The sequence below is a fragment of the Punica granatum genome, chromosome 6 (assembly GCF_007655135.1).
Source record: "Punica granatum isolate Tunisia-2019 chromosome 6, ASM765513v2, whole genome shotgun sequence".
Lineage (NCBI taxonomy): Eukaryota > Viridiplantae > Streptophyta > Magnoliopsida > Myrtales > Lythraceae > Punica > Punica granatum.
Window position 1 is genome coordinate 18,979,486 of NC_045132.1, and position 10,899 is coordinate 18,990,384.

General features: G+C 35.8%; 1 protein-coding gene across 5 annotated transcripts; it reads left to right on the top strand.

Annotated features, from left to right (window-relative positions):
- Positions 1–2,512: 2,512 nt before the first annotated feature.
- LOC116211934 (nicotinate-nucleotide pyrophosphorylase [carboxylating], chloroplastic) lies at positions 2,513–7,635 on the top strand. Of its 5 annotated transcripts, XM_031546479.1 has the most exons (11): positions 2,616–2,759; positions 2,877–2,883; positions 3,014–3,156; positions 3,823–3,956; positions 4,037–4,100; positions 4,232–4,314; positions 4,721–4,804; positions 4,898–5,050; positions 5,262–5,438; positions 5,966–6,033; positions 7,106–7,635. In XM_031546479.1, exons 3-11 carry the CDS (start codon positions 3,027–3,029, stop codon positions 7,200–7,202), a joined length of 990 nt encoding a protein of 329 aa, XP_031402339.1. In that variant the 5' UTR covers positions 2,616–2,759; positions 2,877–2,883; positions 3,014–3,026; the 3' UTR covers positions 7,203–7,635. The 5 variants fall into 5 exon arrangements, with proteins under 5 accessions (XP_031402336.1, XP_031402340.1, XP_031402339.1 ...); XM_031546476.1 differs by lacking the exons at positions 2,616–2,759; positions 2,877–2,883 and adding an exon at positions 2,513–2,609; XM_031546480.1 differs by lacking the exons at positions 2,616–2,759; positions 2,877–2,883 and adding an exon at positions 2,586–2,604.
- Positions 7,636–10,899: the final 3,264 nt, after the last annotated feature.

The following is a 10,899-nucleotide window of genomic DNA, read 5'->3' on the forward strand; positions in this document are numbered from 1 at the left end:
TCCTGTATAGTATCTAAACGGGGACAATTATAATATCCATTATTCCTGTCGATTTATGGTTTTTCTAATCAGTCCAAAGCAAAGCGTTTGGTTAAGAAAGACGGGATCTGTTGACGAATGCCACCGTCTTGTAATCGTGGGAGATTGACTATGCTACGCCCGGATCGATGGATCTTCTATTGATGTCCTTCCATGTGTTGGCTACCGACTCTCCTATTACGTAGCACATGATTAATTGAGGAGGGCGCGCTTCTCCCTGCGTCGCTCAACATGTGATCAAATAGAACTATATATATATGTTTTAGTCAAATAATTTGTTACATAAACATATAATTTATCGTTCTATAATATATAGAGGACCCTACCGATTAGAAAAAAAATTGTACCTCTGATATCCCTTGATCATTCGAATTAAGTTTCTTGTGGTGTTTTAATATTGTATATAGATAGATAGGTGCAAAGACTAACTTATAACGCCCCTGATTTTTTTCTTTATTATGTCACAGCATCAACATTGTTGCTTTGCATCAATTGAGCTTATATATATATGTGTGTGTGCGCGCGCGCGCATTGAATAGCACAGCTGTGGTTCACGTGATCGGGAGAGATATATTAGCATCGCAACGACCCGCTCTTACTCGACAAAAATGGTACTCGACTTGACTGCAAGCATGTTGTACTGTATCAGTATATCAAGACTCAAGAGTATCCTTTTAGTCAGTAATAAGCTACATATTATATATAGATTGGCCTAGACCTATAAGAAAGCTAGAAGACAATGTGGACATGTACATTCTATCAACTACTTGGCCCATGGCAAGAGGAAACCCATTAACAACATGATGTGAAATAAAATGTCCTCGATCGATAAGATACATTTTGTTGGTGTCGTAAAGGAGCTCAAAAGCTCGAGCTAACTCCTATTATGGCCACCTATGGCCTCAATCCAACTCCCACGAGTTGGGGAGCATTATTAGGATGACTCTGCGTAACTCAGATGTACTCAATAAACCTACCTTCTCCGAACTTGAAAACGAAGCGTAGCTCTTCAATGGTGACGTAGGCGGTGTTTGATAAATTAAGTACTTAAAAATTAAGAACTTAATTAGTTAAGAGAAGAAATGTATAGGAATAAGGGAGAAATGAATAAGGATGAGAAAATTTTTGTGAGAGATAAAAGAGCATTAATAAGAGAAGAATGATTTATTTCATTAAGTCAAAATTTTATATTAATTTCATTAAGCAATTTTTTACTTAATGATTAATTTATAATTAACTTTTAAGTACTTATTTAATTAAGTTGAAATAAACGCACCCTTAATAGTCATCGTCTTAACCAGTTCATCAATCAAGTTTTGAGCGGGGGGTATATGGACCCGCAAACAGGCCCAATGGGCTTGAGGGATGTGACCCGCAGCTCTTCAAAAGCTGAGGCTGAGGCTAATTTCAGTTATGGACCCAATAGTTTCGTTTTTCTCATATCTGTCCGTTTAACTTTATTGGTTATCTCATTTCGACCCTTCCTGCCCATGTGAGTATTCTTTCTTTTGTCTTTTTATAAAAACCGATTATTCTTTCTTCAATTGTGGCTTTTAATAATTTATATGTACTTTTTTTTCTTCTCTCTCTGGATATTTATCTTATCGGTAAAAAATTATTCATATACTCGGACGCACGTTTAGTTCATAATTTTGAAGTTCTAGTAAAAAAAAATTGCAACTAATAAAAAATGAAAATATGATAAGCCCTTATACGCCATTATTTTTTATCTTATAATTTTAATTACAATGATGATATGGCACACCTCAGCAGATAGTGCCATAAATATCCTTAACAACTAAATTGGATGAACTTTCACAGGATAGGCCAATTTACATGGGATGAAATGATGGCACAGGACATGGCTTCCTTAATCCTTATTTATGCTCCACTTTATATACCATTAAATTAACGAATAGATACATAAGAAAAAAAAATCAAATATGAAAATGTGATATAATTGATATATATTCTTGATTTCTTATAAATTTATTAACATTTAATGAAGTCCTAAATTTTTTTATACTGATTTCGCCGTAGTAATATTTTGTTAAGAATTTTTTAAAAAAGAAGGTTTTTGTGCATTGCATAGAATTTTAATGAACTTCTCTTTGCACATAAAATTTTAAAATCCCGATTATAGCTTATGGAAAAAAATAGATATATGGTGATCCTAATGATTAATACCTTGAAGCACACATATTTCTTCAGGACTGTATCCTTGTACTCACTACGCATACTCATAGTTTATGAACTTGTTTTTAAAATTTTCTTACTATAATAAATAGGCGAAAATAAATATACCTAACTCACTCCATGGAACACTAGTAATAATATTTTTCACACCGTTACACGTAATAAAGGATTCTAAAAATTTATTTAATTTCAGGACCAACGTGCAACTTCTGCCAAAGTTTAAGGACGAAAAGGTAGGATCATCCTTGTAATAATTACCAAACCAAGGGGCCCAAACTTAAGTTCACAATTCTTCTTCTTGTCGCCGACCTGACGTCAGCTCCTCTTCTCCACTTCCGCTTTCACGCGCACTCCGTTTCTCTGCAATTGGTAAGGCAAGGCTGCTGCTCTATCTTCTGCTGCCTATCCATCCATTCATCCATCTTCCCCTTCTTCATTGTCAAAGCTATACCTGAGCTTTGATTCTTAAACATTTGTTAATGGAGATCATTCTTGGAACTGCTACTTGATCCCGAGAGCATATGGTCAGCTTCGTGTCCAACTGAAAAACAAGTAGTGTTATCATACACCCAAAAGGGTATAATTAATGTCTGGGATAATCTCACTCTCTCATTCGTGTTTCTTGCCCCGCTTGTATGCAGCTCCAAGGTTGGTTTTTGGGTTTGCGTGGTTTTCTCTGTAACCCACAATTCAACTGTTCTTCTGTTGCTCTGCTGAACTGCTGATTAGAATTATATCAATTTCATGGCTGAAAAGACGGTTTGATTCACTGAAACAGGAGGGTTGTGAGGATGTCTGCAGCTGAAACGAAACTCACGCCAATGAAATTGGGGTCACTGACTGTGAAGCCGCCTTCTCATCCCACTTACGATTTGAAGGGTATCATCAAGCTGGCCCTTACCGAAGATGCCGGGAATCGAGGTACGATCAGTTCTCTGTTCTCTCAGTGTTAGTGGCCTTCTGCTCAGTGTCTGGGATATACTATGCCACGGTTGCTTCTTTCCATGTTATTTCAGTTATGGTCCGTTTAGTGGGATTGGATATGGGAGCATTTGGATTATGATTCGTAATTCCGACATTTTTGCTGTTTCCCAATTGTGGTTGCACAATAGTTACTATAGATTGCTGGTGCACCTTTTCACGGGTTTGAGCTGTTAGAAGAATCAAATTACTTGAGATGAAACGTGATTCTAGTTAAATATCGTTCCCTTTTCTTTCCTTTGTTTCTCTTTTTGCTTTTCTGTTACATTGATACCGAATTCGTGAGTCAATATGCTTGAAGCCTGCATTTACGGCATATACTGTTGGCGTTTGCCTTTTGTTGTGGCCAGGAGTAGTTACTGAGCAGTTAAAATGTCATACAGAAGTTAAACCCGTTTTGGTCTTTCTTAGTCACTCAGACTTCCATTGTTGTAGACGTATTCTGTTCTGGAAACTAAATGGACAAATCAAATTTGGTCCTGTGTTCCTCAATATATGCTCCTTTGCATTCTTCTCCATCATACAGAAATGCTTGATGAGTCTTAGAAATGAACTCTTCTATTTTAGCAGTTTGTAACTAAACAATATCTTTGGTGAATTTGCTAGGCGACGTGACCTGTATGGCCGTGATTCCAACTGACATGGAAGTGGAGGCCCATTTTTTGGCAAAGGAGGATGGTGTTGTTGCCGGAATTGCTCTTGCAGAAATGGTGTTCCATGAGGTTGACCCTTCTCTCAAGGTATCTGGGGAACACGTTGACTTCTCTGTCTTTTGTGCATCTATGGAGATTTCAAAAAGTCTTGATCCATTTGAATACAGGTGGAGTGGTCTCAGGCTGATGGTGATTATGTTTGCAAAGGACTTCAGTTTGGAAAAGTTACTGGTAATCCATTCCTGGGAGAGTGTATCTGTGTCACTTGCATAACAGTCTAATGTCTTAGAGCATTTATTTCCTCTTACATGTTCAACAGCGTTCTGTTCAGTTCATTCAATTTGATCCCGATGGATGAGCAGGTCGGGCATACAGTGTTGTTGTAGCTGAAAGGGTTGTGCTGAATTTCATGCAGAGGATGAGTGGAATAGCAACTTTAACTAAGGTATTCTGGTCCCTTTGGACTTTTGAAATTGAATGAGTGAGGTTATGGGTGCTAGGTTATAATGAACTAATGTGGCTTTTTCTTTCTGTTATGAACTAATAAACCCATCCAAAGAACTATTTGAGCTAGGATCAGCTTGCCAATTCAAAGAAATAACATTTTCTGAGGGGCATAGAGTGTATACGGGAACATGAAGTGAACCGGATGGGAAATTTGTTAAACTTTGACATGCATGCTTAAGAAATATCATATGATTCTAACACCAAGTGTACCTTTTTTTCAAATATTCTTTGTATCACAGGGAAGTAGTTATCTGCTAAGTTGTGGCTTAGCTGTCTTAAATTATATAATGATAGATAATGTGGTTGATCTGGCATATTTGGATTGCGTTCATTTTTTTCTTCAGGCAATGGCAGATGCTGCCCGCCCAGCTTGCATTTTAGAGACGAGAAAAACGGCGCCAGGTTTACGTCTAGTGGATAAGTGGGCGGTGCAAAATCTCTTCCTTGCACTTTATTCTCCCTATTTTCCTATTTCTTGCTTGTGAATTAATCACTGAACTTCTGAATGTCCTTTCAAATAGGTTCTCATTGGTGGAGGGAAAAACCACAGGATGGGCTTATTTGACATGGTGATGATAAAGGATAATCATATCTCTATTGCTGGGGGAGTCACAAATGCTATTAGATCTGTTGACATGTATTTGAACCAACAAAATCTCAAGATGGAAGTGGAGGTGCTTTCCCTGCACACCTTTGGTTCATTTCGTCTGATGGGTTGATAAGTAAATGGATGGAATGAATGTCATGGAATTAAATTTTTCTTTCCCTTCTAGTATATCAAATGGGCCACTAAAGTCTTACAAATTTGCATGACCAGTCTTTCAAATCAGTAATCTTTCTAATTTAAGCTGCTAAATTCATCTTGCGCTGTTTAAATTCTTACAGGTTGAAACAAGGACACTTGATGAAGTTAAGGAAGTACTAAATTATGCATCTCAGACAGAAACTTCTGTGACCCGAATAATGCTGGATAATATGGTTGTGCCCCTAACAAATGGTGATGTAGACGTATCTATGCTTCAAGAGGCTGTGAAATTAATCGATGGGAAATTTGAAACAGAGGTATGATCATTATTTAGGTTAATTATATGCTCTTGATCATATTCTGAACCCATTCTTTCATATTCTATTGAAGAAAGGCAATTCTTTTCATCATATATATCTCCTTTTCTAGTTGCTGGTCTTTCATTCATGAGGGAATCTTTTAATGGCTCGTATCCTGTTCTTCATGCATGTCGTATACTATGTGAAGCAACTGCAAACATAACAGTGCTCTGTTTGCTTGGGCAGTGTATTTGGTGATATGATTTTGCCAAATTCTAAGCAGGGCACGGTATACCACCGTAATGAAAACATGGAGTCCATGACACTATCATGTTCACTTATTTAGGAGCTCCTGCTTTCTTTTAGTCTATTTTGTTGACTGCTACTTACTTTTCCCTGATTAGTGGTGGAGCGCTGAGTTCCAACTCTCAATATAACTGATGCTTAGAGATGGTTGTTCAAGGATTTGTAGATAACTTGTTACGCACTCAATTTTGGTCTTTTGTTCCTCCTTGAAAGTGATTGACCTTACATTACTGTGACAGGCATCAGGAAATCTTACTCTTGAAACAGTGCACAAAATTGGACAGACAGGTGTAACTTATATCTCAAGGTAATTTTATACTTTTACCTAGTCATTTAATCGTCTAAGTTGGTGAATTCTGTATTTAAGCTTCAGTGCACAACAGGATTTGATTTGATGGCGATTACTTTTGAAATGACCGCCTAGATGAACTTTTCTTGCATGCACCTTCAGCCTTCATCTTCGGATTTTCTCTGAACATTTTATGTTTCTTAGGTATAGCAGGTCTCCAAAACCCCTACCTTCTTGAGCTGTTTTTCCCTCACTTATTGTACTAAGCAATGGGGGTTACACAAAAAAAGGATGGATCAATGTTAATCATCTTTTCTTTTTTTCCTAGTTATATTATTTTGTCGAAATGATTCTCAGTTTATAGAGGGTAGGATTGTTTGTTTGGGGATTTCAAGCGTACCAAGAAACTGCAGTTACTGGAAGTCCAGTAGATAAAATCAGTAAATGATTATAACAAGTATTGTTAAGAGAATCCAAGACTAAGTGCTATCAAGCCCTTCGATGACCAACTAGACATTAGGCTGAATTTATCGCCTCTTTGGACTTCGGAATGATACTTTTGCTTCCAGCGTCTGAGATTTATACATGGAAGTCCATGAGTTCAGCAAAAAGGCCAAATGGCACCTGCAGCGTCATAAAAGGAATCAACTTTGTGATGCCTCGTGTTGTTGCAGTTAATATCTCACTTGCATTTTCCAATTCTTAGATCTTTTATCAAAGTCATACGCATTGCAGAACATGCCTTCAATGTGAAGGGTTTGAAAAGAAATGCCCAGTTTATTACCTTGTAACCATTTGATGTAACAACTCCATGCCTTTTCCTTTCCAATCCCTCTTATCGAACAAGGCATGACTTGTAGCTTTAAGGATTCCATTGCGGGTAACTTCGTCTCTGAGATTTCCATCTGGTATATCTGCTAGCGGTGCAGTTAACCTTTTCGAAGTTTCTTTTCCGATAAGTCTTTCTTTGTAGAGAAGGAAGCATATCTGGCATGCTGCATGACATGTTACTTCCTCACTTTTCGTCCCTTTAAATTAGGATGACTTTTTTTTGCTCTCATACTTTTATATGCTTTGCTTGCTTTCGCAGCGGTGCTCTGACTCATTCCGTAAGAGCGCTCGACATCTCGCTCAAAATCGACACGGAGCTTGCCCTCCAAGTAGGAAGGCGGACAAAAAGAGCTTGATCCTCTCTTTGACCAGTCCAATAAAATGAACTCCGACCCAGTTTCTCTCAACCATGGTCTCTGGGTTGTCCATCAATGTCAATGAATTCTCAAGACGTATGCAGGTCTTGTGGCTCTTCCTTGTTGAACTGAAAAAGGCTCTAGCTAAGGCATAAAGTGTGCCGGAAAGTTATAGTTTTCGGAGTCAATTACTTCGATGTGAATCGATCTCTAGATAGAGATTTTGTCAACATAATCAGGTCATGATGAATTCATTTTCGCGTTTTAGTTAGCTTATGCTACACGGTTTCGACAATCTTATAGTAATTTTTTCTTAGTAGAAGTTACTACCCATCATAGGTAGAAATTTTACCTAATTTCGGAAAACATGTTCCTTCACATTTTTAACTAGTTCCAAATTGTCATAGTTTTACCTAATTTTATCCTTTTGACTGCGGAAGATTCATGAACACATTTTTGACATTTGTTGGTCTTTCTGTTCTAGAAACTAAAGGCTTTATTCTGGTATACGAATAAGAAAAATCAATTCTGGACACGGTTTTTGGCTCAAAGTGGGAACCGAAAACATTTTTGCAACCCGAAAGCTATCTTCAGATGTTGATCTTTTACCCATTTGGAATTCAGATTCTCTGATTGCGCTTGAATAAGTGGAAATCAAAAGTATGACTTGATGAGCAAGAATAGGATTTTTCTCATGAATTCATGCCTAAATAAATAAATAATAAATGGAATTATATAAAATTTGGGGGCGATGTTGCTAGAAAACTTCCTCGTAGCGGGTAAATTAGGACTGAAGCAATCAAAGTAGCTTTAAAAGCGGTCTATAACAGTCCAGTCACATGGTTTTAATTCTTAAAGAAAAAAAGATCCAACTCGTTTCTTTTCTTTATTATTATTATTTTTTATGATTCAAAGCTTTCCATTAAGTCGTGTGATGGAGGTCATACATTAAGTTACCGTTTGATAAGCGAGATTGGAATGGAACTAGTTTTATAGAATGAAATGTAATGATATTGAGAAGAAAATTGTTTTTTTTTTTTGTTGAACATGGCAATACGAAGGATCATAATCATAATATTAGATTTTTTTTTGTTGCTCAATAATTATAATATTAGACTTATTTATCAAGATGTCATTTTATATTATATTATTGGATATATGAAATTAAAAGAAAATATATGTTACTTATACAAAGGTAGTTGAAATGATGGAATAACCACTGCTTTTTGTCCTATTTGAGAAAATGTTTGTTTCATCAAATTGAAGAAATAAAAATTATCCTGACGAAGTATCCTTTTTAACTCACGTATAATTGACAAATGAGGAAATGGAGTGGAATGGTAAAATGTTGATTCCATTTTGTCTCCATGTACCAAACGAGATCTTACTAACTACAGATATTATTTTTCCTCAACTTAAATACATACCAACAAGAGATAGAGAAGCTAGCTATATGTCCATCAATTTCATAAATATCAGTTGTTTTTAATTAATTCCACTTAATAATAAATTTATGGGCCCTTCTTCTTTTTCTTGAAGAGATTTGTCAATATCCTCGTACATATATTTCTGATCTGTTTCATACTTTTTGTCCCAACTTTGCACTCATACGAAAAGATCATTATCACAAATCCAATTAATTATAACAAAAAAGGAGATAAGGTCGTAAAAGATCAATGGAGATGGAGAGTCTCTTTGCTTTTGGGACGGCTTCCGTCTGCTCCACGGTGTTTCTTTTTTTGGGGAAATTTCAAAGCAAAACGGAAACATTATGATGGATATATAATTCGGTAAATGGGTACAAAAAAGTGTCTATTTTTCTTCTCCAAGATGCATGTTCCGAATTGGACAACCCTGTAAAGTCCAGCATAAATGCACATCATTTACCACCATCTTGTAATGTGTATTATTTGAATCATCGAGAGCGGATTTCGATTTACGCAATAATAAGGAGACACTAACGAAATTGTGTTTGGTTATACTTAACGTATTCCTAATTTTGTAAATTATTTGAGAGAAGAAAACAAATAGACTGGTTTTTGTATTGTAGGAAAAATCAAGAATATAATTTAATTAAAAGCTCGCATGTATTTATTACGTAGCCTTTGTTTCCCCGAAAGAAATTGTAAATAAAGGAGAAAGAAAACAAATATACACGTTGGGCATATAACATTGACACTATTTTACCAATGGGATTGGATTTGGCTTCTTAGTATAAATAAAATGTGATTTTTGTGCTTCAATATATAATGGCTCTTCGGTCCAATGCCGGTTGGTGCCTGCCAAGAGTCCATATCATGCATAATTTTAGAAACTCAAATTATTCTCCTAGGAAAAAAGAAAAGAAAATCAATTGATTGGATATTTAAATTAATTAAAAAAAATGGTCCAAAATATATGTGGGTTATAACCCAAAAAAAAAAGTGGTGACATTAGAAAATTTGTCTTGATCTTAGTTAGAAAGAAGTGATTTGTTATTTTTTTGGTGAAATGATTTGTTATTTTAATTCTTCAATAATAACGCTTGTGGTACAAAATTCTTCAGATGGACTATATATTAGCAGGGATTTTTTTTGGTGAAAAAAATTAATGCTAGTTGCCCGAGTTTGTCATGAACTTTAATTAATTTAGAGTTTTCACATTGAATTTTTGCTCCTTCGATGTAATTATTGGCTGAATTTTTTTTCTTCAATTTGTTTCTCCATTGCATTTCAAAACTCTAGAATTTTGCCATGATCCAATATAATTAAGTCCAACATATTTATTAACGTTGAAATTTAGGAAAAACTCACAAAGACTTTTACCTTAAAATTCTTTAAGCTTCGTTTGAAGTAGGATGGCGATGAGATAAGTGATTTCTTTATTATTTCTAAAATAGGAGGCTGTTTGATGAATTATTTTAAAATCACAATTTGATTGATTTTAATAATTGAAAATGTAATTTTCTTCAATAAGTTAATAAATACTAAATACTAGTGAACACAGCTTCTACTTGGCTTAGTTGGCTCCATATAATAATAAAATATATATATATATATATATATATTAAATCGTCCTGAAAATTCTTCTGATATTAAAACAGCAATAAACCTCAAAGGAGGAGAGAGAGGAGCACATTTTATATGACCGGTAGTTCAGACTTCAGAGGAGGATTAGATCAGAGAACACTTTTTTTCCATAAAGGCAAACCCTTAATTAATTAATTAATTAAACCTCTTAATTTAACATCAGCTTTAATTCGTCAACTAATTGAATCCATGATTCCATCCCCTGACTATTGGGTTTTGTCCTTAATTATGGTTTAGCTAAAAACAAGGAATAATCTCATTAAAGCTCCCAAAAAACTTATCGGGATTACATGGGCAATGAGCACTTTGGACGCACTTTGTTGATTTGATTGGGATATTTACCGACTGATGACTAATGACTTACATGGAAGGAAGAAGAGACAGGACCACCTAGGATCTTAGCAAATCGCTTCATACCTCGTCGTGTCAAAGCCCTAGGGCTCTTTGTGGACAAGCTACTCATAGTCTTATCGAGGTATACAATTATATACCCGTGCAGTCATACCTGATCAGTTTAATTACAAGACGTCCATGTTGCACCGAGAAACTGATTCCCCTCGGTTCGCAGGGTCATTCTACGATCCAATCACAGTGCATTTATCTGCGCACGTGTGATTAAGTTCTGCTGA